A 26,283-nucleotide genomic window follows, 5' to 3' on the forward strand; every position below is an offset into this window, starting at 1 on the left:
GCAAGAATGAACAGTGTGGAGGCTTCTGCTCCTTCCTCCACCCAGCACGTCAGTAAAATATTCTTCCTTGCATAATCTGTAGTTTGTTGTCCCTTCCTTGGCTTGCTGCATCACATTTACAGAGCTAAAGGCAGAGGCACAGCACGCCCAGGGAGCACAAACCAGGGGGCTGCAGCAGTGCAGAGGGGCAAGAGGGGGGAATTAACATTTTTCTCAAGCTGAAGCTGTACATTGCAGGACCATGTTTACTCTCCAACCCAAGAGGAGGGCAAACCTAACAATTCTATGATGCTATGAGAGACGCATGATCTACATCTGATAATTTCTCTTGCATTTTTATCAGGACTCCATCTGTGCCTGTTTGAGAGAAAAAGATACAGAACATATCCTGTCTAAAAGCATGATACTTCTGTACATAAAAACATGAGCAGTTTAAGACTTGAAATTTTTTACAGCTCTAAGAAGTGTATGTGTCATTTTAATGTAGCTCTCCGTTTGGCTTTGGTGGTTTAATACTCCTATAATATAAAAGGAGTACAGCAGAAATAGTCACCCTCATTTCTTGCTTGATTGCTATATGGTATCTGCTAACCCTACAGTGGCTAAGCACTCTTTACTTTGCCCAAAGATGGTGCAGAACATGGAATTTGTTCCTTTTTGGCATGTCATTACTGACTCCTTTTGAAAAATATTGCACTCTTATTTGACCCTCATGCAGAAAAGTGTTTCTAGCTCAACTGCTTTTCTTAGTCTGTATTTTCCTTTAACCCTTTGCTGCTGAAACTGGCAGAGATCCAGGTTCTCAAAACAAGGTGCCTGTGCCGAGGTTATTTGTTCAGTTACTTTGAATGCAGGGAGACAATCATCTACAATGCAAGGATTCTTTCACATCAACAGCAGTACCATGTCCAAGACACCTCCCACCCCAGAGGATTGCAAGAGAACATCAACCCTTTTAACTTGAAAAAAGGATTGAAAAGACGAAGCAAGCACCCCCAAAATGCGGAATGGTATCAAAACTAAAACTCTCAAATTTGAACTTAAAAGAGCCCTTAGGAAATACACTTCTCTACAACCAACACTGATCATGTTGGAAAACACTTCACTACAGCCTGTGCTCTATCAATGGGCCCAGAGAAGACTGTTTATGACAGAAAATAATATACCAATGAGATGTCTTATCCATTGGTAGGACATTTTCACATTTTCAGTGTTTTAGATCACCAAGATTTTTGTGGTAGAAACCATATATGGTACACTCATGAATCGACCAGAAAATGTGGCTTTAAGGAACACTGTACACATAGACTAGTGGATGGTATCTGGAATGTACCTAAACATGGCAAAAATGCACTGAAGGAAAGCGTAGACATGAAAATCAGAGTCTGGAAGCAAATGTCTCTCAGCTGATCATAAACCCAGAAGAAAAGGGAAGAAAAGAAAAAGGACAGGTGCGTTGAAATGAAAAGTTGAAATGAAAAGTCTGCAGAAGAGAAGGCTCCAAGGTGACCTAATTGTGGCCTTCCAGTATCTGAAGGGGGCCTACAGGAAGGCTGGGGAAGGACTTCTCAGGATCTCAGGTAGTGATAGGACTAGGGAGAATGGAATGAAGCTGGAGGTGGGGAGATTCAGGCTAGATGTGAGGAGGAAGTTCTTCACCCTGAGAGTGGTGAGACCCTGGAATGGGTTGTCCAGGGAGGTGGTTGAGGCCCCGTCCCTGGAGGTGTTTAAGCCCAGGCTGGATGAGGCTCTGGCCAGGCTGATCTAGTGTGGGGTGTCCCTGCCCATGGCAGGGGGGTTGGAACTAGATGATCTTTGTGGTCCCTTCCAACCCTGAATGATACTATGATACTGTGATAAGTAGGTGTGAAAGTGCAAGTCAGGAGCTACACAGAGTTAAGGTACTTTGAGGGGGAGGTAGGAAGAGGGCTGAAATAGCCTACACAAAGCAAACAGAAACCATCCACAACTCTAGAAAGGTCCAAAGAATAGCGCTTTGGTTGTTGCTACTGCTGTCCCAGCTGCTGGCTCCAGCAAGCTGCTACTTCCAAGTTCTTTTGGGGAGGCCCTTGATGATGGAGGTTTCATCTCCAAAGACAGTACCAGAGACTACCCGGTGACCGTAAGTCACGGATTTTTGATGGTATAAATTGACTTACGCTGCTCATGTTCACAGCATCACAGGAAAATATGACAACTATGCATTTGTACCAGGTAACAGTTGTGCTTGGATTCTAAGTTTTGCTTACATTAGAGTGGCTTCAAGATTTTCCGGTTTTTTTTTTTTTTTTTTTCCCCCCCTTTCTTTTTAACTAGGACTCTCTTCAGTGGTCTGAATTTTCTGTTCCTCCTACGTTCTTCTTGGCTTACACATTTAGGAAAGGGGCCAAAGACGGCCTTGTGCCATTGCTGGTCTGCTGGGGACTTGCTTAGCTTTCCACGTAAATTGCCCCTGGGCTGTCCTTGTTTGGGTTTAGCTACATCCTTCAGCTTTGGTTGCAGAAGCCCCTGAGGGGCTGTTCCACTGCCAGGAATAACTCAGGAGTGCTCTCACCACCCCTGCCACCCCATGATCTCTCCTGTAGGCCCGGCACTCATCCCTCAGCCAAATCTTCCGGCAGCAATGGGGCGCAGAAGGACTTAAAAACCCCTCTCGGTGATCTGCATACGGGTCGAGCAAAGGCACGGCAGAACCTCCGTGCGGGAAGAACTCAAGCAGGGCAAGCTGGACACCAGAACCAGGCCAGCCTCCAGCCATGGCTCGGCCCCGCTCCCTGGAAATCCGGGTCAGTCACATCCACCTCTTCGACAGTTCGGCGGCTGCTTGGGAAGCGCTCCTTGAGCGCAGGTGGAGCGGCGGGTCCTCGCCGAGGGGCGCTGAGGAGGTACAGCGGCGGCCGCTCCGTCCCGGAGTCGGGGAAGCCGCGGCTCACCGTGTGCAGACCCAGCCCCGACACTGAAGGCTGATTTCGCCCTCACCTCCGCAGCCCCCGGTTCGACAGCGGACGCCTCGCCCACCACCCCTCTCGGGCACGGCCGCGCACCCTCCCCGACAGCGGACCGCGGGGGCGCCCCTTTCCCGCCTCCCCGGCTCCCTCCCGCCTCCGCCGCGCTCCCTCCTCCCCGCTCCCCCGCCCCCTCCGCCGGCAGCTCCCCGCTCGCTCCCTCCCGCCGCTCCCCGCTGCGCAGAGCGCCGCGCCGGCGGGGGCATGGAGAGCCAGCGCTGCTTCGCCAACCGCTTCGATGACTACCCGGGCAGCCCGGCGGCGGCGCCGGACAGGGAGGCGGCGGTGCCGTTGGTGACGGCCACCATCGAGCGCATCCTGCGGGAGCTGCCGCCCCTGGGCGGCCCCCGCGGCTGCCAGGGCGGGCTATACGGCGGCGTGGCCGGCGTGGCCTACATGCTCTACCACGTCGCGCAGTGCCCGCTCTTCGCGCCGTCGCGGGAGGCCTACCTGCGGGCTGCCCGCCGCGTCGTGGACGCCTGCCTGCTTTACCAGGAGGGCAACGGCGAGGCCGACGCCGACACCCGCGCCGCCTTCTTGCTGGGCGGCGCCGGGGTGTACGCGGTGGCGGCACTGGTCTACCGCGCCCTAGGGCTGCCCGACTTCGCCCGGCCGCTGGACAAGTTCCGAGAGCTGAGCGAGGTCTGCGCCCCGCTCTCCTTCCTCGAGTGCGGCTCCGACGAGCTCTTCGTCGGCCGTGCCGGATACCTGTGCGCCGCCCTGGTACTGAAGCAGCGGCTAGGCATGGAGGTAAGGGCAGGGGGCGGCGGGTCACCTCTGGGGAGACCGACGACGCTGTCGCGGCTGTCGACGGGACCCTTGGGAGCTGGCGGCAGTGCCCATCGGGCTGGGCCGCGATAGGTGGGGATGCACCGGTGCCGCGGCTCTCACCCTAAAAGAAAAGGAAGAAGCGGGAGAATCGCCTTTTCCAGCTTGCAGTTTGGGGGCAAACTTAAGAAAGAAGCCCGGGGTGGGCGAAGTCTTTGTCGAGTAACTGTCCACAGCGCTCCTTCCTCAAAGTTAAAGATCTATCTTTTGCAAGAGGCAGCGGAGGACACAGAGCGTGCGGGGTGCGGCCCCGAACCGAGGGCAGGGCCCCGGAGAGAGGGCAGCATCTCGCTGCAGGTCGGTCCGCGGGCCCGCCGAGAGCATCAGCTGTTGGTTGCCAGGTGGTGAATTATTATTTCTAGAGCCACCTAGGGCTTTTCAAGAATATTTTCGTAAAATGAAGTGGGTAAAAAGGGGTATAGTATTGGGTGATGCGGAGTAAGGAACCTTACAGTAGCAAGTGGTGCTGTGCTATAATTTGCAAGCAAGGAACCGTATTTTCATAAGCATTTGATCTTAACTAACCTCAGCATACAGAAACTGGCAGCCTCTTTGAAATGTGGCCGTGTGTTTTGGCGCTTTTCATGAATGAGAAGTGTGAGATGTGATTACTATGCAGTGCGGTGTTGGTTTCAGTAGCGGGACTTTACCCTAGGATATTGTCATTGTCAGTGCTGATAATTCAGAGCTTCTTCCACTGACCACTGCATAATAATTAATGCAACTGCTTCTGTTTGCTGTGGTGTTTGTAACTGAGTGGTCAATGCAGTATCTGAGCAGGCATTTGTTAGATATTTGTTCCTGTCGTCTCGTCAGGTCCAATCTGTGTTTCTGCTCTTAATCACTGATTTGCAAGTTCATATGCTTCTGGCTTGCTTTCCTCCTGGGAGAGGAAGGAATTATTACAAGTAAATAAATGATGTAAAAACAAGTGGCTCTGCCCCATTTGATACCAGTCACTGCAGTCAGAGTCCAAGGAAGTTCATTTAATGGAGGACTTGGGATACTCCAGGGTAACCATTGTAGGCAAGAAGCATATTAAGTTAGTTAAATGTTTTGATCTCTTTTAACAAAAATTCTTACAGCACTAAATATTTAAAGACGCATACTATACATGCTAACTGTTTCTTTGTACAGGATTGTCTGACAATCATAACCATAAGGATGGTTATGTTATTTGTAACCATAATGTCACCAAACTTCTCTTTCTGACAGCGTTTTCTATCAGAGGAACGTTTTGTAGACACGTCACAGTCATACATGCCACATCCAGCAGTGCCAGACTGAGGGGAATTCCTCATAGAAAAAAGTGATTTATTCCTGTGAGAAATGAATCTTCAGTTTTAGTTCAATTTGCATTAAGGGAGTGTGTCATGAACCCATGGCAGTGCTTATGATGGTATCATGGCATACCAGCTGAATGTGGTGTCACCCTGGATTCTAATGCTTAATTTAATTCATTTGTCTTATGACATTGAGGGGAATTGCTGAACAGTTGGGAGTAGGTGCAATCACCTCTGACAGGCAGTGTGAAGAAGGGAAATGCTCTCCTCTCTGCTTTTGGTTGAAATCCTGTGCTTTACGCAGGTGTAAAGAGTTAAACATCCCTGAAAACGGGCACAGATATGCAACTTATTGTGGAATCCATTTAGCAAGAGGGTTAAGTGCAATCATAGAGGGGTTTATTTTGCCAATAAAACATGTTGTGTGCCCCCTTGCTGATGTTTTAGTCGCTAAGCTCCCATCCTTCCACAATAGTATTTCTTGGTCACCATATTGTAATTTTAAATGTGTCATGCAAGAAATAAACCAGAGTAATCCAAACTCTGTGTGATCAGTGTTAATAAACCCAAATTTAATTTTAGCAAAAGTGAAAACTTCTGTTTAGAATATTTTGCTCCTTAATGAGGAAAATTATACCGATTTCTAGTCTGTGTGTACTCATGCTTAAGCAAAATTGTGGTCCTTAAATAAATGTACCCATCCTAATATGTGATTGTTTTAATTAGTACAGTGCCAGACCAGACCCTGCATCTTTTTACAGATGAAGAAAGGGTTGCCCAGAGAGAGTGCATGTCATTTTTTACCCAAGGTCAAACGGTAAGCCAGGTACATCCCAGAATAGAAGCAATGTCTTGTGATTTGAACTACTGGAAAATGCTACCTCCTGTAATTTGATTGTGCACAGTCTCACATGGCTCACTGCAGCATGTTTTCTTGTTTCCCACATTCCTTTTTTTCTGAGGGTGCTGTGCAGCCATTTCCATCACAAAGTAAAATCCATTCTTTACATCGAAATACAGCTGCTGCTCCTGCCTGTATAGTTAGTTTTCCCTCTGAAGAAGTCAAATGGTGACCTACATACAAGAAATTGCTTACCCTTGGAAGAAAGGGTTTTTTGAGCAAATTTTAAGATTGATATTTTGGGTTTGGTTTTCATGTTTTCCAGGAAGGGAAGGAAGGAGACTGCTTTATTTCAGTAAACACCAAATTAGCTCAGTTCCTGTGCCCTGGTGCTTCAGTTTCTTGCTAAAGAGTCTCAGTGTTTCAAAGCTTCACATGTTCTTCAGAAAGTTAATGGGCTGTACTGAAGGATCCAGTCTGTTGAATACCATTGACCTCATATGAAGAAGGAATTTGCATTCAGCTGGTTGTCAGAGTTTTAGACTAATGCAGCATTTTTCCCTGATGAATTAATTGAGAGTTTTTGCATGAATAAGGATTACTTCAACAGTCAAAGCTTAACGGGATCTGACTTTCATGATGCACTGTGCATTAGGAAAAATGTTTCTTTTTCATCCTTTCTTTAATTTCCATGACATTGCAGTCGCTGCTTCCCAGGCAGAGATGGATAAAATATTGTTTTGGCAGAAACAACGTGTCATTTGTGTAAGGTACATATAAATCAGGTGTGTGTACTTCAGCTGTCCCTAACTGCTGTGTTTTCAGTGTTCAGAGGACATTTTTTTCTGTTCTCTCTTTAGGTGCCTCTTTTTCTTAGAGTGTTCATTCATTATGTGTTCTTGGGGAAATCTGTCAGTCCTGCTTTTAATTCTCTTGTCTCAGTCTCAATTTGCTTACGAAAACAACAGGAAGACACCATTAAAATGGTGGGCCCCATCCCCCTGTTCAGATGGTATTTTACCCTTTCTTCATTTTTTTTCTCGAGATGTTTCTGTCCCATTTCGTGGTTGATGGAGCATGGTGTGTCTCAGTAGTTGCACTTCCTTCTGGCAATGTAACTGTCAGATGGCAGAGGAAAAGGTACCGAAGTTCAAGTGGCTCCTTGCATCACCATCTGCTAAGATGTTAATGCCTCTTAGCACAGCTCAGGTTTTCTTTAATAACTGAATGAACCAATGGACTTGACTGACTTCCACTAGGTCTGGGTTGCAAGCAGAAAAAAGAGTGACAGCAGTGTACCATGTAGGAGGCTGGGCAGTGTTTTACATGACTGTGTAATGCTGTGGTTTTATCAGAGACTGTAATTTTGAAGGACATTTGTGACGCCACAGGAGACCCTTGCCTGCAGTTGCAGTGGTGACAAACTGAACCAGCACACTATGCCTGCAACACAGCCAAGCCAGTTCCTTTGGGGGCTGAGCCCCTGGACTAAGCCTTGAGAGCCTGCAGAGACCTTGCATGATTTGGTGTGTGTTTCCAAGGTTGTTCTCCCATTACAGGGGTGGCACAATTCTGATGCAGTTCTATTATGAGGTGTCCAGAAAGGGCAATGGTGTTTCTAGCAGGATTCCATTGAGTGTAGGGCCCTGCTGAAAAACAGATTTACCCTGGCTGCTGTATAACACCAGAGCCTCTTTCTCTTGAAATACAAAAGACGGCAAATGGAGTTGATCAGCTTCACCCAGTAGATGGAAAACAGAACTAGCACTGCTGTGCCGTGTCTGGGATCTAGGTGCGCAGCAAGGGAAGCATGTGGCAGGACTGGCTTTAAAAGGCAGCGGAACAGAGTGATGTGCAGTGCATGGTACCTGACAGGTCTGGCCAGTGTGTCTCCTAATATTCTGGGTGAGAAGATATAAATGATGGAAAATTATTTTCTTTCAGCTCCTCAGCTCTAGATGATATTACTTGTTTATTAGTCTTCCCTCCAGCTAATACTTAAAGAGTAGTGGGTTACTTCATTCTGCCTTTTTTTTCCAGTCTTGTAGAAAAAAATTCAGAAAGTGTGAAAGGAAGGTGCTTCCTGAATTTTGCCTAGAATATATTCTTTTTCAGCAGCTTTTTAAAGTGGAATGTAAATGTATTACTGCTGAACATAATGTTTAGGAAAGACACTCAATAGACCGATCTTAGAAAGGGAGATTTGCAGAATACTCACAGAGGAGATGCACTTCCAAGTGCTGTTGCACAAAGTCCCCATGTTGGGCTTTTTATCTCATCTCCTCCTGAAAGGGAAGGGTTGTCCTTTGAGGTTAGATTTCATCCCTTCTCTGTGCCTGTTAAAGTCCTTTCTCTCCGTGGAAGAATTGGCAAGTTTATCTGAAACATTGTGGTGTTTAAAATGTCAAATATTGTGGTGCTAGCTGGAGCTGTACTAATTTCATTATTTCATTTTACACAGGCCACTACACAGCCAGGATGTCGGTTTTTTTGCCACAGAGGATTCAAATGAGAAAACTGTAAAGATAAAAAGCTTTTTGATCCTAGCCTGCCTCTTCTAAATGTACCTTTTTCTAGCCATGGTTTCCCAAACCACATGCAGATGGCTAAATTTCTCATTAATTTCCTGAAACTGATGAATTTAAACGGGGAGTTGAGAAGTTTTCTGAAGTAAACAGTAGAGCAGCTGGAATTATTTGCGTCTAGATTTTTAAAGAAAGTATTCTGAAATAGTTTGGATCAACATTCTAGAATGTCTCTGCTTCCAGCAGGACAACACAATCTGTATTTTAAACAGCCTTGAAATTCAGAGATAAGGACATCTTGAGAGCAGTCACCTGGATTCAGTTCAGCACAGCAGTGGACACTGAATATCCATTTGTGGAGTTAAAGCAGAAAATTTGGGGTGGACAATGCTGAATTTCAAGTGTATCATTTAACAGCCAATAAAAAAAAGCCCTGTAGCACAGACATTTTGGTGTGGATTCTGCCAGGACTGGAGGTTTGATTGACATGTTTAGCTACATACATTATGTATTCTGTTGCAGCAGTACAGATTTCAGCTGCTTATAGCTGCAGAGTGGTATTAATCTGCCGTCATCTTCTGAAAAGATAGTTCTGTACAAAAGCAGTGTCATATCTCTGTGCTGCTTTGTGCTGTTGGAAAAATGTTTGGCTATGCAGCATCATCTTTTTAGCTGAAAAAGCACCCCAAGCAGTAATACTGATGTTATAATAGCAGTTTTTAACACAGATAAAAAGAAATGCATTTCACAGAATTGCAGAATCAACCAGGTTGGAAAAGACCTCAGAGATCATCCAGAGGCATCTCTTTTATCCGAAACAGATCTCTCTTTTCCCATCCTTCTTCTAACACCTTTCAATTTCACATCCCAGAAGTTAACTCTTAAGCCTCGTCAGTTCAGTCATCTTCCTTATTTTCACCACGGGGAACTTTCAGTTTGTTCTTTAGAGTTTGTCAGTACTGCTTCTTAGCCTGCTAGAAGCAGAGGTGTTGAATTCCCTGTCTTTGTCCTCTGCAGAGCAGAGCTTGCTGCCTCTGGCCTGAAAGTGAGAAGTGCCGAATAAAAGGCAGGATTCAGAACAAGGGCATTTTGTGGAAAAGGTGCTGAGCAGTTCTTTGGGCCTCTGTAGTGTATCTGGTGACTGAATCTCTGGAAGCATCCGGAGCTGTTGGTGTTTGAGGCAGGGAGGCAGGGGATCTCTCCAGCAGAAAGGTGCTGGGTTTGAGCAGAAGCTGCTGTTCTTCACAGCATTATGGAATTGCAGAATGGTCTGGGTTGGAAGGGACCTCCAAAGATCACCTAGTTCAATCCTGTCTGCAGTAAGCAGGGACATCCTCAACTAGATCTGGTTGCCCAGAACCCTGTCAAGCCACACCTTGAATATCCCCAGAGATGGGGCCTCAACCGCCTCCCTGAGCCACCTGTTCAAGTGTTCCACCACCCTCATGGTAAAGAATTTGTTCCTAAAAGAACTTGCTCCTTACCTGTGGTCAGTGCAGGGGCACAGCAGAGGAAGTTTCTTGAATGTGTTGTCTTAGGTGTTCAGATTTTTATATGTTATATATATGTCAAAGAACTTTACTATGAAACTGTGTTTCTCAGGTAGCTATATTTGACATTTATTTTTTCCTTCATGGTAAAGACTAACTAATAGTGACTTTTTTTACATGGTTCTCACAAAGGACAAAGAGCCACAGTTAACTCCACTAACTCACAGTTCACACTGCATGACATAGCAGAAAGAAAGAGTGCATGGGTAGAACATGCATATATGGTGGATTATGTGAAGGCAGATAAATAGGCAGACTTGGGGAAAAATTATGCTTGACAGAGGCTGATCAGGGAGGAGAAAGGAAAAGCCAATAAAAACATGATGAAAAAGGAAAAGAACAAGTTACTGGCAAAAATATAAAAATGGAAAGCTGCAGGGGGGTGGCAGAAATCAAAGATAAGGGAAAAAGACAAGAAGTAATGTAGACTTTGAAGCAGGAGAGATTTAAAACTAATACGATGTTCTCTGGCAAACTGATGTTGATTTGATGGCTGATATACTCAATTTAGAAGAAGATAAAAGTTCAACAGAGGAGAAGAGACAAGGTGAAATACGTTATGGTGCAGGCAGGGGAGTAAACTACATTTTGCTGAGGAAAATGACTATTTCTGTCTGCTTGGGTTTTGGCAGTCTTCTGTCACTGTATTCTCTTTGCATAGGCTCATACACTTACAAAAATAGCTGTCGTGACATTCAATGCTTACACATTCAGAGCACAACATTCTGTCTTATATTCTGTATTTTCTTTCTCTAAGGAGTAACTGAGATAACAACTTGATGCCTGGAAGAAAACAGGGACCTTTTCATGAACATTGCCGGACTTCTTCCAGCACCACCATTTTCCTGTTACATCTATGCAATACTGTAAATTAGTATGGAACCTGTAATGCTGTTAGTAAACCTTACTTTGACACCAGAAATGTGAAAGACTGACCTGCTCCTGAGAGGAAGAAAAGAGCACGAGGCTAACAGCAATTACTAATGAAAGTGTAACATCTTCAGCACCTTACAGCACTGAAATCAAGGGATAAAACTGAGTCTTAAGCTTCTTTGTTGTCATTTAAGGCACACTGTTAACACATTGGACTTGTACATAAATCGTAGCACAGCTACGCACCACAGCTATCAGGGCCCCAATATAGAAACCATGGTCTTCTTTCCTCTCTCCTCTGTTAAATCAATACATCCTACTTCTGTTAATTCAGCTGGGCAGTCTTAAAAGCAACCTACCAGGCTACTGACAGGCTGTATAAAGGCTGCAGAGCAGTTTACTCAGCCAGTAAACCGCTGTCTTCAGCCTCACCTCCAAGCGTTGGACAAACTCTGTAGAGAGGACCAGGGAGGCAATTAAAATGGGTAAGTCTCCTAGTCCTGCTCTATTGCTGCTACTGTCACAGCATGGCGTAAGGCATTTGCTATAAATGGAGCTTCTGTTTCTCATCCAGCTTTTCTATTCCACCCACTTAAAAAATAAATCAGAATTCAATATATGCAATCAGGTCACCATTTTTGATAAGACAGTCTGTCAAAATGCTTCTTTATGTCTGTCAGGCAGCTCTTTGACCATTGACAGGCATGAGATTAAGCACTGAGTGATGTTGCGTAACCTTCTGTCCACTCCATTACAACAGAGCTCAATGAAAACACACTGTCAAAAACAATTATTTCTTATCTATGTTGTAGGATTATTTTCAAGTGATGGTTAGAGAAGTGATTATTTTTTTCTAAGAGTAGCGAGGCAAAATAATTGAAATTGCTATTTCATTTTAATATAAAAGCATAATCAAGGAGTATCTTAATAGCAGTCCCAGGTGTTGCTGAGTCATTTGGTGTTTGTCAGCTTGGTATATTTTGATGTCTGAAAGCAGATCCACAAATCTATTTTTTCAGCATTCCTGAATATCTCATTTTAATAGCTTAGTATATCTCTTGTTGAAGAACAGTGGATCATGGGTGAGGTGGAACAATGTCAGATAGCACTGAATGACCTGGGGGAAAACATGGCAGATAAAGACACTTTATAGCTGTCCAAGGCATCTAATTATTTTGTGTGGCTAATCTTTTTCTTCCAAAGATTAATTCTGTTCCCTCATTGCTACAATGTTAACATGATTCAGATTTGTAAATGTTGGGATGTACTGGTCAGATTTAGATTTCAGTGTCAAGGAAATGGAAGCTGCCCTCAAAAGTGTGAGGGCCTGGGACTAGAAGCAGCACAGGACAAAGCAGCTCTCCACTGGTGGGTCAGTGCAGAATTGGAAAATTGTGGTTGTTGTATATTCCATATTGGCAGTGCTCTGCAGTTTGTGTGCTCAGTCCTGACAACCAAATGATACCCCTGACAGAATCAAAGAACCGGCTGGGCCCTTGAGAGATAATTTAGGCAGCCATCTACCCCCCCAGGCAGGTGTACCTGTCTCTGTCTCATCCCTGGCAGCCTCTTTAACATGCTTTTCATATCCCCCAACTATGAAGGCTCTGGAGTTTGCCTTGTCTGCCTGAGACACTTCCATTAGAATGTCTAGCCTAATGACTAATCTGAATCATGCTGCAATTTAAGTCTGATACTCCTTGTCCTGTCCATTGAGAAAGAGTGAGAAATTCTATTCCTCTTTACAGAAGCTCTACATATATTTCAAGACTGCAGTAATTTATTTCCTTCTCTAAACAAACAATCCTAACCCTTCCCATCTTCCCATCTCTGTCATACTTTCTCCACCTGTAGTCATTCCCTAGGCACTCCAACAGACTCTTTCTAGCCTTTCCTGAAGAGTGCCAGAAGTTGGACACATGGTTCTGGCACAGGCCTTTCTAATTGAGCAGAGAGATAACTTTTGTGTTTCTTCCAGGTCTTGTTTCTATTTATACAGCTCAGTAAGGTGTTTGCATCTCACACCAGTGTGACACTGACTCATATCCAGCTCATGACCTGCTGTTATCCAGCAGTCTTTTAATGGGCTGCTGCTACATTCATTAGGAGAAGCCTCTGAACAAGTGAAGTAGGTAGGGGTCATGTAAAGACAGGGAATCGGTGAACTGCAGAAGCTGTGCTGTGATACACAAAATTAAAACCTTCAACTGAAGGAGCTTTGCTTCATTAATGTCAACTGGAGAATCTCATTTGCTTTGTTCTGTGAATAAAACCAGGAACATGTTCTGTGTTGTAACACCAGATGTGCCCTTGTACATTCAGGGGACATCTGTGAAGTGATGAGTTCCTTTGTGGAGGTATAGTTGGAACACTGTATTTGAGAGGATCTTTTTAAGTTATTCTATCTCCATTGGAAATCAAGGAATAAGTGAAATCTGAAGAAGTATCTAGAGATTAAATTCAGTCTGTTCTTGTGATTTACTTTTGTTGCTAATGTAAAGATAAAGCTTGGTGTTGACTCTCCCTAGATTTGTCATCTTTAGTGGGGGCCACTCTATATATTCTTTGATTCACCAGTAGCATGAGTCAGTGTTAAATCTATCCTTTTAGAGAGGTTTCTTAGAGCTTCATCCAGAATCACCAAATGTTGGATTTTGGTTTACCAGAAGTCTCCTAACAAAAGCAGTGAAGTGTTAATACAGGCAGGGATTGGAACCCTTGCCATAGGTGTTCATAGGACTACGAGCATGGCATTCACACTAAGGTTCTTCATCTCTTTGTAAAACTACCTCCTGATCTCTAGGTATTTCTACTAGCCATCTGTGAAATGGCTAATGTTACACTTAATTGATTTGGTTTTCTAAGGCTAAGACAGTGATTAATTACACAGATTTACAGTTATAATAGCAGTGGACCCCAAGATATGCATTCTGCATGTAACTTTAAATCTGATCAGATGTAAGTTGGTCAAATAAGATGTTGGGGAAAATTCTTCAGAGCAGAACAGCAAAACAAACTTCTTTAGGCTCTTTAAATAAATATTGATCTGTTTGTTCTTGGTCTTGTTGAGATGAATCAATTATGAGCTTTCTTCTGTCAGGCTGCTGGTTTTGTACATACACATTTTTTGTTATGCCATCAGAAATACCTGCAAATAATGCTTACCTGACGTCTACATATCTAGAAGACAAAATGCAGACAGAGTTCTACTATGAATGCATTTGTCCTGATTTGATTTTGTTCTCTAAGCACTGTGGGACCTGCTCTAGGTGAACATGCTTTATAAGGGAGGTTGGACTAAATGATACCCAGAGGTCCATTTCAACCCCTACCATTGTGTGATTCTCTGGGCCTGCTAGCTTATTTTGTTAAAACAAATATCAAGTACATTTTTGAAAACACAGGTAAGCCAAGTCAAAACCAAGAGTTGAATCTCTAGAGGAGTAAAATCCATAGCATCTGCCTGAACAGTGTGTCAACATATTCACTTACACTGGGATTTGGCTCAGCCTTAGAATCAAAGCACAGCCAAAGATGGAAAACATCTCTGATGATCTTTTGGTCCAGCCCATTGCTCAGAGCAGGGTCCCCAAGGGCAGGCTGTACCCACTAGCTTTTGAATATCTATCTATGACCTCCCTGTACAACCTATTCCTGTTTGGCCACCCTCACAGTAAAAAAGGTTTCTTTTTCTATTTAAGTAGAATTTTCTGTAACTGAGCACTGCTGATAAAAGCCTGGCTCCATCTTCTCTGCTGTCTCACATCGTATGTTTATAGGCATTGATAAAACCTCCCCTGAGTCTTCCCTATGCTGAACAATTCCTGAGTTAATAATATACATAAAGCATCTATGTAGGGCCAGAAGAATTAAATGTGGCTCCCATAAATTGTAGTCAAGCCTGCTCTGTTTGCCTCTTTCCCCCAAAGCAGGCCTACAATGGTATTCCGCTTCCTCTGACTTCCTCCAGTACCTTGGAGGGGCAAAGGATTGCAGTATTTTCCCCTACAGCTGCAAGGAGGGAAGAGCCTGAACTTTTGGAAAGGTTGAAAAGAGCCATTCAGTGCCACACTCTTCCACAGAGCCTTAAGCACATGTTGCATCCCTCCTCGTCTATCTTTGCTGTGTTGAGGAGCAGCAAGGTCTTCACCCAGCAGCTAAGCATTAAGGTTGACAAAATTGTTCCTGGCTCTTGTTCAGGGTCTGAAGAGCTTTAGTGTAAAGATTTGTTAACAAAACCGAAGCAGTGTTAGAGCATGCTGCAGCCCAAGGGTTTCTCAGTGCCTTGCAGCCCTGCAGCACTGGACATCTGTTAGTTAAAATGTCTGGACAATCATTAAGAGGTGGCTCATGCCCCACAGTTAAAGGAGGACAAGAAATACCCTAAAAGTACCTGCACCCCTGAGCTATGGGAAAATGATTTCCTAAGCACCTATAATAATCAAAAATCTCAGATTGCTGTGTGCCAGTGGACACAGAGAAGGACTGCCTGTCACACATTGTATGTGAGGAGCCAAGGATGCATCAGGGGAAGAAGGTGAAACCATTTTCTGAAAGCCAAGTTACAAGCCAGGGGTGACAAAATGTTCTTCCTGGTGTCTGCAGATAGCCAGGATGTCCTTCAAGCACAGGGACTGTGAAAGAGCTTCTTTGTTACTTGTTTGTGTGTGTGTGCGTTTGCTTGGTTGTTGGTTTTTTGTTGGGTTGGATTTTGCTGGGTTGGTTGGGTTTTGCTTGGTTGGGGCTTTTGTTTGCTTGTTTCCTTTGTTTTGGGTTGGGGTTTTTAATGAGATATTTTTCAGATTTTTCAAGGTAGACATCAGAGGACTTCTGTGTGCTTCTAAGCCCTTAAAGTGAAGCTGCCTTATTCCAAGGGCATCAGAATATTAAGCACAGAGAATAAGTAGGAAAGGCACCTGGCAAAGAATTTTATATGTATGTAGTTAGACTTTTGACTTGGAAAACACCTGTCATTCATACGTCCAGAAATAGTTGGCTGGGCCCTTCTGTCTGACTTTGCACATAGCCTTGTGTAGGGCTGCAGAGAACAGCCATGTAAAATACCAAAGGCATGGCACTGAGCGCTCCCGGGGCAGGGACAACACAGTGTAAGCTGTAGCATGAGGTGATAGTAATTCCTGTCAGTTAATTATACAGCACTTTGAGATCTTTAAACGCAAGCTAATGGCTAAGTGCAATGAATATTTGTTTATTGATGGTGGTGTTTTGTCCCATGGCTTTTCCTCCTCTTCCTCCTTCCTGTGTGAGGTTTGAACTCTTCCAGAGTAATCTGAACTGCACCTTCTGGCACAGCAGTCTCTTTTCCCACACATGCTTAGTTTATACACAGTCACAGCTGAGAACATTTAGCATAAAAGGAAGATTGGTAACACTTCCCTAATTTTATTACACTACCAAATGGCAATATTCTTTTAAGTATGGATGGTGATCCTGTCACTTACCAAGTAAGCTGCATTTTAAAAAGCACAGTATCCCAATTGCTCAGATTAATCCCACAGCTCTGACTCTGCCCTTGAAATGTGGCAGTATTGAATTTTAAGTGACTGTCTGTATCTGAAGTATGACATGAATTGCATTTGTAGTTGTGGGCATATTTCCAGGCAGTGCTAATGGCACTATATGTCACTGGAAGCTCTTTTGTTACTTTCTCTTCAGAGCTGTCTTTGTCAATGTGCATAGGAGGATCTGGGACCCACATAGAGATCATCCGGATTTTTACTACATCAGACTGCTGCCACATTCTAAGAGCAGGGTAAAATTCAGATGACTCAGAGGACTCAATCACCTTCATCTGGTTTCCCTGCATTATGTTGTCAGCATTCCTCATGTAGCTCAAGTTGATATTTCTATTCAGTAGCTTATTGGCATGGCACAAATTGCAAATCATCATGCAAAGTAAAAGTGGCACGAAGCCACCATAGAGTTCTCTAGAATTACCTTTGCTTGAAAGCAGTGCTGATGCTGCTTTAAAGTGACTAATTCATCCTTCTGCTAGGCTGTGAATGACGCTGTAGTGTGATTTACCTCAGTTAACTAATTTTGCAGGTACCCACATTGTTCCTCCGCAGCAAATATTTAGACTTCTAAATGTCACATGCCTCATAAATACCTGCATAATGGAGCTGTGCATATAGAGCAGTGTGACTTAGAAGAATAAAGAAGTCCTGAGAGACAAACAAGATCACTTGTTGTAAATAACTGAATTATAAAATTAGTGGCTGGTGAAAGCATGTTAGCCAATACCCTGTTTACATTTGAATAGGGCTTTTGATTCTGTGTCAGAGATAATCATCCTTGAAAACTTCATTCATGCTGCCTTGCATGGGGACATTGTGGATTTGGAATTGGCTGGAGGACCACAAGCAAAGCTAATCGTGACTGCTAATAAAGGACTGATGTAGGAACCAGCCTTATTTATTATCTTCATTAATTATCTAGAAGAGGCAGCCCATTGGCTAAGAATTGCTTTGGCTTTTAAACTGAGAAAAGTGCCAAATAACATACACAGGCAGAGAGAAAGTATGAAAAAAAATAAAATTAAGAGAGATTTAAAACTAAAAGCTAAACTAAGGTTTATTTTCAGCAGTACAAGGACTTGTATCTGGGGAAAATTATCTACTATTCTTATCCTTTGTGCTAGGAAGAAACTGAAATTCAAGAAATCTGAACATGACAGAGCCTGAGTTCTGCATGTGCTCAGTTCACATGTTAGCATATTGACTGCACACGTGCTGCACCACTCCTTGTCCATCTGGATGGAATGTGGTAGCACATAAGAGCTCTCTGCTTACTTTAATGTAAATTGGTGCTAGGTTTCACTGCTTTTTTTTCTACATGGGAATGAACAGCTAATATGAATGAAAAGACATAGCCAGTTCTGATAGAGGGTAACACAACATGGCTCAGTAAATGTTTGGACTGCCCACACAGCTTTTCCACCCAGCAGAGATATTGTGGATTCACTCTCTATGATTCTTTTGGCCTTTCCACTGCCTAAAACACACTTTACAAGACCCAAAAGTCTTGTAGTCAAAACTTTCCCCTGCTGATGACTAAGGTTAGACATGCCTAAATGTTCAAGCCACCCAGTTTATGCCCTTGAAGTCTTCCAGGCATCTTTTGGTAGGCCTGCAGATCTGGGCAGTGCTGTGTTGTGAGGCACAGAAGCCATGTCAGAATTCGTAAGGCAGCAGCTCCACTGCTCATCATCTGTGGAGCTCTGGTACAGATTTATATATATATCCATGGTGTTTATACAGCTCCTTCCAGTTGCTTTCCTACAGCAACAGCAGTTTGCACTCCATCTAACCTGCTCTAACTCGTATCTCTCCTTCCTCCAAAGAAGATTGTAAAGCTGCAGCTGGAGAGCACATCCCACCTATTTCTTCTCCCTGTTGCAGCCATTTGTGCTTCTCACAGAGCCCCAGACAGGGTCTGGGCTGCTGCCAGAGTAAAGTGAACTAAGCATCACTTCTTTTCCCACTACCAAGGACAGAATGTTGATCTCTTGTCACCCTTACAGGTTTTTTATGAAATTTGGCTCTGAACAAATAACAGTCCAAGTGAGGGTCATAATCTCCTCTTCTTTTATATGCAATAGCTTTCAGATTTCATCACTAACCTGGTAATTCCAATTCATATCCCTTCTTTTTCTGACACAGTGCAATGATTTAAGCTGGTGCCTCTAAGACAAGTGTAATGATGGCTAGAGTAAGTCTCCATTATTGCAGCTCTGATTGAAATTACTTATAAAAACTACTCAAATGTTCTTCAGAGTAGGACCTGGATAAACTCCCGAACTCCATTCCCTGAAGTCACTCTGTTTCTTTGTCACTGTGAGTGTAAACATGGAAAGCAACTCTTCCTGCACAGCAGAGAGACACTGACTGCAGAAGAGCTTTGGGTAACCATTTTCAAACTGTGTTACATACAGCACAGCATGGAAGTTGCCCAGACTGTTGAATGTTTCCTCTTGCTTGCAGTGAGGAGCACAGTTGTGTACAAACATAATTTAATTCTTCAGGATTTGTTTCCAATGCTCCATCTGGTTTAATATCTTGTACCAGTAGTGGATGATTCAGAGTAGCTGCATGAATGTCTATGGAAGATGATTATGAAATGTGTTGACTCTGACATCCCTAACCTTCATTTCTAAGGACTGGCTTTATGCTCAGGAACACACAAGAGTTAACCTTCCTTTGAGATATCATAGGCTGAGTTCTGGGAGTTGACTGCATGACTTGGCTTTGCAACATCTGTCAGGAATGAAGGTTCTTACATTGTAATATTTGATGAGTTGAAAGGTGATAGAATATTTAAACAACACAGGTCTGAAGGATTGTAATTTAATTTAGTTGGAGTGGTGAGGCACTTCTTGGCAGTTCATCCAAAAATATTCTTCAAAAAAATAATTCAGTTAAATAGTTCAGTTAAATAGTTCAGTTAAAATTCCACAGTGCAAATGAACTCATCAGAAATAAATTCCTTAGCTTACTTGAGTCTTAGGTCAGCAGAGAGATATTTTGTCTTTAAGCATACTGCTTTTCTTTTTTTTTTTCCCCTACAAGATAAAATAACTTTTTGTGTTCTTTATTCCATTTAAATAACTCCTGTCCAGGAAATAAATGTTAGGATCTTTTCAGCTTCATTTCTTAGGAGAATCATGGAATGGTTTGGGTTGGAAGAGACCTCCAAGGATCATCTACCCAACCCCACTGAAGTGAGCAGGCACATACTCCACTAGATCAGGTTGCGCTGGGCCCTGTCAAGCCTGACCTTGAATATCTCCAAGGATGGGGCCTCAACAGCTTCCCTGGGCAACCTGTTCTAGTGTTTCACTACCCTCATGGTAGAGAACTTGTTTCTAACATCCAACCTAAATCTACTCTTCTCTCATTGCAAACCGTTGCCCCTTGACCTATCGCTACAGTCCTTTGTAAGTTGTCCCTCTGCAGTCTTCTTGTAGGCCCCCTTCAGGTACTGGAAGGACTTCCTGGAGCCTTCTCTTCCATGCTTGACTCTAAAATATGTGGGTTTGCTTGACTTTTTAAATTTTACTTTATTTTGATAATGAGAGAATGGACCTGGAGAAACATCAGAAGAAAGAATGAAGCAATGGTTGATAAAATAGCTTTTTAATAGTAGTTTCAGTATTACATACATCCTAGCACTTGTGTTTGACCTGTACAGTGCTGCAATACACTAAGCAGAGGTTTTCACTGAGCTGTGCAAGACAGTATGCAAATCATCACATATAGTTTAGGTTTCCTCTCCTCCACGAGTGTCAAAGGTCTACTATAAGGTACTGAACTGTTACAACTGTGCATATATTATACATCCACTGTCAGGGCATTCCATGCATCCCCACATAGCATCTTAAGATGCAAACCCAAGCTTTTATTGGTCTTAAATGGGGGAATAACCCAAAACACTGAAAGCATTTTAGTTGGGAGACTCTAACACTGGCAGCAGCCATGTTCTCTTTCTTGAACCTTAGTTTGAAAGAGATGAAGAAAATAATTTTTTGCTTTTCTGTGCTTCTGTAATTCGTCTGTGCAAGTTTAGCACAGGTGACAAGCTATAAAGCCTTTTGTGGATAGTTTTCCAAATGCTACTTTCTGTAGCAGAATTCTTGACATTCAGTACTGGTTCTGAGTTGGGAGCAAAATATTTGGGGTTTGGGTAAAGGAATATGAAATGGATGCTGTACTTGAGCCTCTCCTCTCAGACACTCTCCTTCATTGATTTTTTTTGTTCTGACTCTTCTGTCATGAGGCTTGGAGGAAGCATATCTGATTTCTTGTTTAGTTCGCTAAGCCTGTGTGAATGGACTATGTTCACTTGTATAGAGGGAGGACTCATATGATACAAGCATCAGAGGTAGATTGGGAATTGTTGCACGTAGATGATAATGATGAAAGATGAGGAACTCTGTCTTTAACATGTTGGTGGGCAAGTTATCCATGGGTCAGCAATGTGCCCTTGTGGCCAAGAGGGCAAATGGGATCCTGGGGTGCGTTAAGAAGTGTGTGTCCAGCAGCTCAAGAGAGGTTCTCCTTCCCCTCTACTCTGCCCTAGTGAGGCCCCACCTAGAGTATTGCATCCAGTTCTGGGCTCCCCAGTTCAAGAGGGACAGGGACCTACTTGAGAGAGTCCAATGGGGGGGCTACAAAGATGATTAAGGGACTAGAGCACTTGCCTTATGAGGAAAGGCTGGGAGCCCTGGGGCTTTTTAGTCTGGAGAAAAATGAGAGGAGATGTAATAAATGTATATAAATATCTGAGGGCTGGGTGTCAAGAAGGAAGGACAGACTCTTCTCACTTGTGCCCTGTGGACACAAGGGGCAATGGATGTAAACTACAGCACAGGAAGTTTCGCCTCAACATGATGAAGAACTTCTTTACTGTAAGGCTCACAGACCACTGGAACAGGCTGCCCAGAGAGGTTGTGGAGTCTCCTTCTCTGGAGACTTTCAAGACCTGTCTGGATGTGTTCCTGTGCAAGCTGCACTAGATGGTCCTGCTTTGGCAGGGGAGTTGGACTCGATGATCTTTGGACTCGATGATCTTTGGAGGTCCCTTCCAAGCCCTAACATCCTGTGACCTGTGAAGGCTGCTTAGTAATGTGTAGAATGAAGTCCCTGACTTCCTCTATTTCCAGTGTACTCGGTATATTCTGTGAGTTGCAGCCATATGAATAATGGTAAACAAAACACTGAGGAAGCCAAACCTAGGAGGAGCAAATAAATTACAACACTCAGCAGTGCATTTCATAAGTAAGTGTGGAATTGCGTACATTATAATACCTGAGCAGTTGTAGTCCTGGCAGAAGAAATTTCCCCCTAGAAAACAATGGAGTTTGGACATGTTTTATAATTACTGCTGCATCCATGAACCATAACCTAGCATAACAGCTTTGAAAAGCATTTAGAGATGGAAGAGAGTGTATTGCCCAGCTCATCACAGGAAGCAGTCTTCTCGAGAAGGTCTGTTGACATGAAGTAAAATTCATCCAGGACTTCCAGGGAGAACTACAAAGCTTATAAGTGCAGCTTTGCTCAGTAGTGCACACAACTGTGAAAAGGTGAAGAAGCAGCCCAAATATTTTTGAGTGTAAGCCATGCACTCCACAGTGGTGCAGAGCAATGAATGAGACTGCATCTCCTAGTCTCTTCCCTCCAAAATGAAAATGAGAGCAGGATTAATCCTTGAAGATTTAGGTGTTTGCTCAGCTGTGTCTGTTATGTTTCTCAACTCAGCATCCACAAGCAAGGTCAGCATTTCAGTCTGCCATGCTCCTGTAGTCTCAATCTTTAAAGGCCACCTCAGACAAAATTGTTATTGGTCTCAACAGACTATAAGAAAGCCTCATGGGATTACTGGCAAGAGATGGAATAACAAGCATTTACAAGAATAGCTATATGTCGTAGAAACCGTATAGTTTATTGACCTGGCTACTAAGGCTCATGTAAGGACTCTATTTCTCTGCTTTGATATCTGCATTAGACAAATTACACCAATTGGTAAATCTTCCAACATTTTTTCCATAATACTTGCCAGGAGTAACACCACCCAAGTAAGGACTCATTTGGGTCAATGAGGACTTTGATATTAGCAGTATGAATGATCTAGTAGGCGAAATTACTGTGGAAAATTGCAAAAAATAAATAGTGCATGAGACTGAAATGTCTCTTTTCCATCACTCTGAATGATTAAGATGATGGCATTGCTTAAGATTAATTGAACTATGAACATCCTTAGAGATATTGTCAAGGAACTAGCAATCAATCTTTCTCTGTACCCATCCTACACCTTTTATTCATTGTATTGCATAGTTGCTTTCAGTGTAAGCTTTTAGTTTTGCCTTTTTTGGGTGATCTCACATCAACGGCATAATTACTGTTGTTGAATCAAGTGAAACTTTAATGTTACCTATACAATTGCAGCATGAAAATGATACTTTAAATAAGCTAGAAATAGATAAAAGGATGTGCAACCATATAGGTTCTGTGCAGTAATTTGATCGGAGAGATGTCTCAGTGAAGGGTGCAGCAGAAGCACATGTAATCATCCAAATGTTGTAATACAAACTGCTGGCTGTTTTCTCCAGACCAGTACCTCACTGAATTTGCATGTAGACCATTCTCTTCAAACAGAGCTACTTAACATAGCCTATGGGCCCAGGAGCTCTGTCAGTCTTCTATCTCTTATCTCCCTCTCTTCTTTATCCCTTCCCTCATTCCCAGGACCAGTTATGCCAACTTGTCTCTGTTTCATGGCACCTTTTGCAATGTAGAACCCATCTAGACCTTCCTACGCCAGACAAGAAATATGAGAGCTATCCAGCCATTGAGCACATAGCCTCTACTGGAAGAGCAGTAAGCTTTTATCAAGGCAGGTGTATGATGTAATACACAGTGTTATTCTGCTTTTGTCTTTCTTAGCCAGACATTAGGTTGAAGTAACTCAGTTTCCCACGGAGAACTTAGACAAACTTTCTCTGAGCTTGCATTTTTGATATGAACCAGAGATGTCATCATTTCCTCTTACCCTTTGCAACTTTCCAGTGCCTGATACCACTTCTATATTTAGTGGCAACTTCAAAATTATGTCTTCATGAACTTGGCAGCAGTACAATTCATAATCTTAAGAGACTCTAGCATGAACATCTCTCTTCACACATTTGTACTTCTCTGTATACATTACATTACATCCACATATACAAACACATTACATTACGTCAACTTCCTTCTGGAGACCTTCAATAGATCTTAAAATATGGCTTATCAACTTTCTTCAGTTTCAGGATACAGTTGCCCTGTTAATTTGTAGAACTTTAAGCTTAGGTCAGCTTCCCTGTGAAAAATACTAGCCTTTACTAACTGACTCAACATCAAGTTCTGCCATGTCATGTTTACCTGCAGTTGTGTACACTGATAAATATATCTTTCCAAAGAGCTGTCTGCCTAAAGTCCCAGTAGATCCCAGAGTTTGGACTAAAGGCACTGTCAAGGTTACTGCAATGTTTGGGGAGTCTTTCTCTTCCATGTTGCAAAGGTTTTGTCTTGTGCAATGGTTTTATCATGAATCCTGTTTCCCTGCTTCTCTGGAGCTGGAAGAATGGATAGTACCTGGTATGCTTTTGCATAGGTTGCATGCATCGACCAGTTCAACCACTGGGCCAGCTTTGTTACAGTAAGAAATGTCTGCCTGAGAGATGAGGGCATGGATTCACTTTTGATGAACCAGCAGTCCCACTGTCAGGATTAAGTAAGGTAATCCAAAGTACACTGACAAAGCAGATGTTCCTTGCTTACTAATGTGAAAAAAAGGACTGGGATCCTGGGGCAGCACAACTACAACACACTGGGCTGGCTGTTACTGAAACAAGAATACCAGATGCCCAGCTTGGAAGATTATCATCATAATGCAGAATTGTCAGGAACACATATCTAGAGTGCAGAAGGATAGATCTCTCATCAGGAAATGGCAGCTTCATGCTGCTGTTTTGGCATAAAACAACAAGATTTGGTATTTTTTGTCTGAGATAAACAGACGATTTCCCAGTGAAAAAAAAAGTTTACATGGTAAATTAATCTTTCTTCTAGCTGTTTGGGGAGCATAGATGGAAAGGAAGCAGTACTGGTGCAGCATTAATCTCTGATTCATTTGCAGTTGTCATAAACTGCTCTGATGTCTGATGGAGGAGTGATTGACCCATACAAGCCCCAAACAGGGATTTGGATTGCAAAAGATGATCACTGATACATCCCTTTTCACCAGTTCCCAGGGCCTGTGCCCCCAGGGTGGTTCAGCTGTGCATTATAAGGCTGGTGAATAACGAGGGAGAAGAAGGGGAAAAAGAAGATTGTTGCTTGTTTGTTGGGAAAAAGTTGGGGTAGAATTCTGTAATGTAGGAAAAAAACCTCCAAGCAGTGCAGGATTTGTTTCTCAGTTAATTTGCAAATCTTTCATTTTTGCTGTTTCTAAACATGCTTTTCAAGTTATGCTCTTGAATTTGGGTGCAATTCTAAGGAGAGATGCTTGAAGTTAAGCTTGGCTCTCTGTGTTAACTCTTACCCTCTCCCAGGCAGAAGAGAACGTGCACTGGGGTGCAGACAGATGGCCTTTGAAAGCTGTAACACAGGAGTGCATCCCAGGATACCTCCATTCTTCTGAAATTTGGCTTGTCCTCATGAGCAGTTCCCTGCTGACTTTGCTGTGAACTAGCCATGTGCAGCTGAACATGGCATCTAAGCTTTCAAGAGACAGACTGGTACCTCTTCAGTCATGTTGATTATTTGAACTGCTTTGCTCTTAGATATACAGAATAGAATACAGAATTAACCAGGTTGGAAAAGACCTTTGAGATCATCAAGTCTAACCTATCACCCAGCACCATCTGATCAACTAAACCATGGCACTAAGGGCCTCATCCAGACTCTTTTTTTTAAAAAGCAAACACCTCCAGAGATGGTGACTCCACCACCTCGCTGGGCAGCACATTCCAATGGCCAATCACTCTCTCTCTGTGAAGAATTCCTTCCTAACATCCAGCCTAAACTGCCCCGGCGCAGCTTGAGACTGCGTCCTCTTGTTCTGTCACTGGTTCCTGAGAGAAGAGATCAACCCCAGCCTGGCCACGACCACCCTTCAGGTAGCTATAGATGGCAATAAGGTCTCCCCTGAGCCTCCTCCTTGTTCCTTGGCATTTTCCTGCTTCAGTTCTCCAGCAGGAGAGAATGGGGGGTTGTGCTTCCTGACCTTTTTCAAGTAAGGAGACTTTATTCAAGTAAAGAGAGTGGCTTTATTCAAGTAAAGAGAGTGACAAGAACTCCTGTTTCTTTCCTAAGACCCAGAACAACCACATTAGAAGTACATAGCTGTATCCAGCAAGACTGATGCAGCTGCATGAGCGATCTTGGGGGCTTGTCATTAACCCGGTGGATGGGAAGATAGGTAGGGAAGGGGAACAGAGTGTAACCAGAGAATTTCATGTTTTCCTTCTCTGTTCATTGACCCAGGACAGGGGGAGCTTGAAGAAAGGCTGACTGCTGGGTTTGCCTTGAAACTGTCCAGCATCTGAGACACAAGGAATAGACAGGCTCATTGCACTTGACCAACTGTGTAGCAGCACCAGCTGCTCTCAGCCAGCCTCCTAGCTACAGTAACAGTTGTGCTCCATCCTTTTCTGCAATACTTAGTTTTTAGCCATGTCTGAAATTTTCCCCTTCTGAAGGACAGATTTAAGAGGAGAACTTGATGGGTTTAGTGCTAGACAGTATAGAAAGTGAGACCGATGGAAATGTTGTACTCTGTTAGTAATAGCAAAAGTGCTGTGTTGTCGTCTTTACCAGT

The 26,283-nt window shown here is 43.4% G+C and overlaps 1 protein-coding gene across 1 annotated transcript in view; it reads left to right on the plus strand.

Annotated features, from left to right (window-relative positions):
• The first annotated feature begins 3,209 nt into the window (after window positions 1-3,209).
• Window positions 3,210-26,283, plus strand: part of LANCL3 (LanC like family member 3) — a 44,074-nt gene continuing 21,000 nt past the window's right edge. Inside the window, exon 1 of the mRNA XM_068155063.1 lies at window positions 3,210-3,755. Coding sequence (XP_068011164.1) covers window positions 3,210-3,755 — 546 coding nt within the window. The remainder of the gene's footprint in view (window positions 3,756-26,283) is intronic.

This window comes from Melanerpes formicivorus, unplaced genomic scaffold (assembly GCF_026170545.1).
Source record: "Melanerpes formicivorus ecotype bairdi unplaced genomic scaffold, bMelFor1.0.p_v2 SCAF_30, whole genome shotgun sequence".
Classification (NCBI taxonomy): Eukaryota; Metazoa; Chordata; class Aves; order Piciformes; family Picidae; genus Melanerpes; species Melanerpes formicivorus.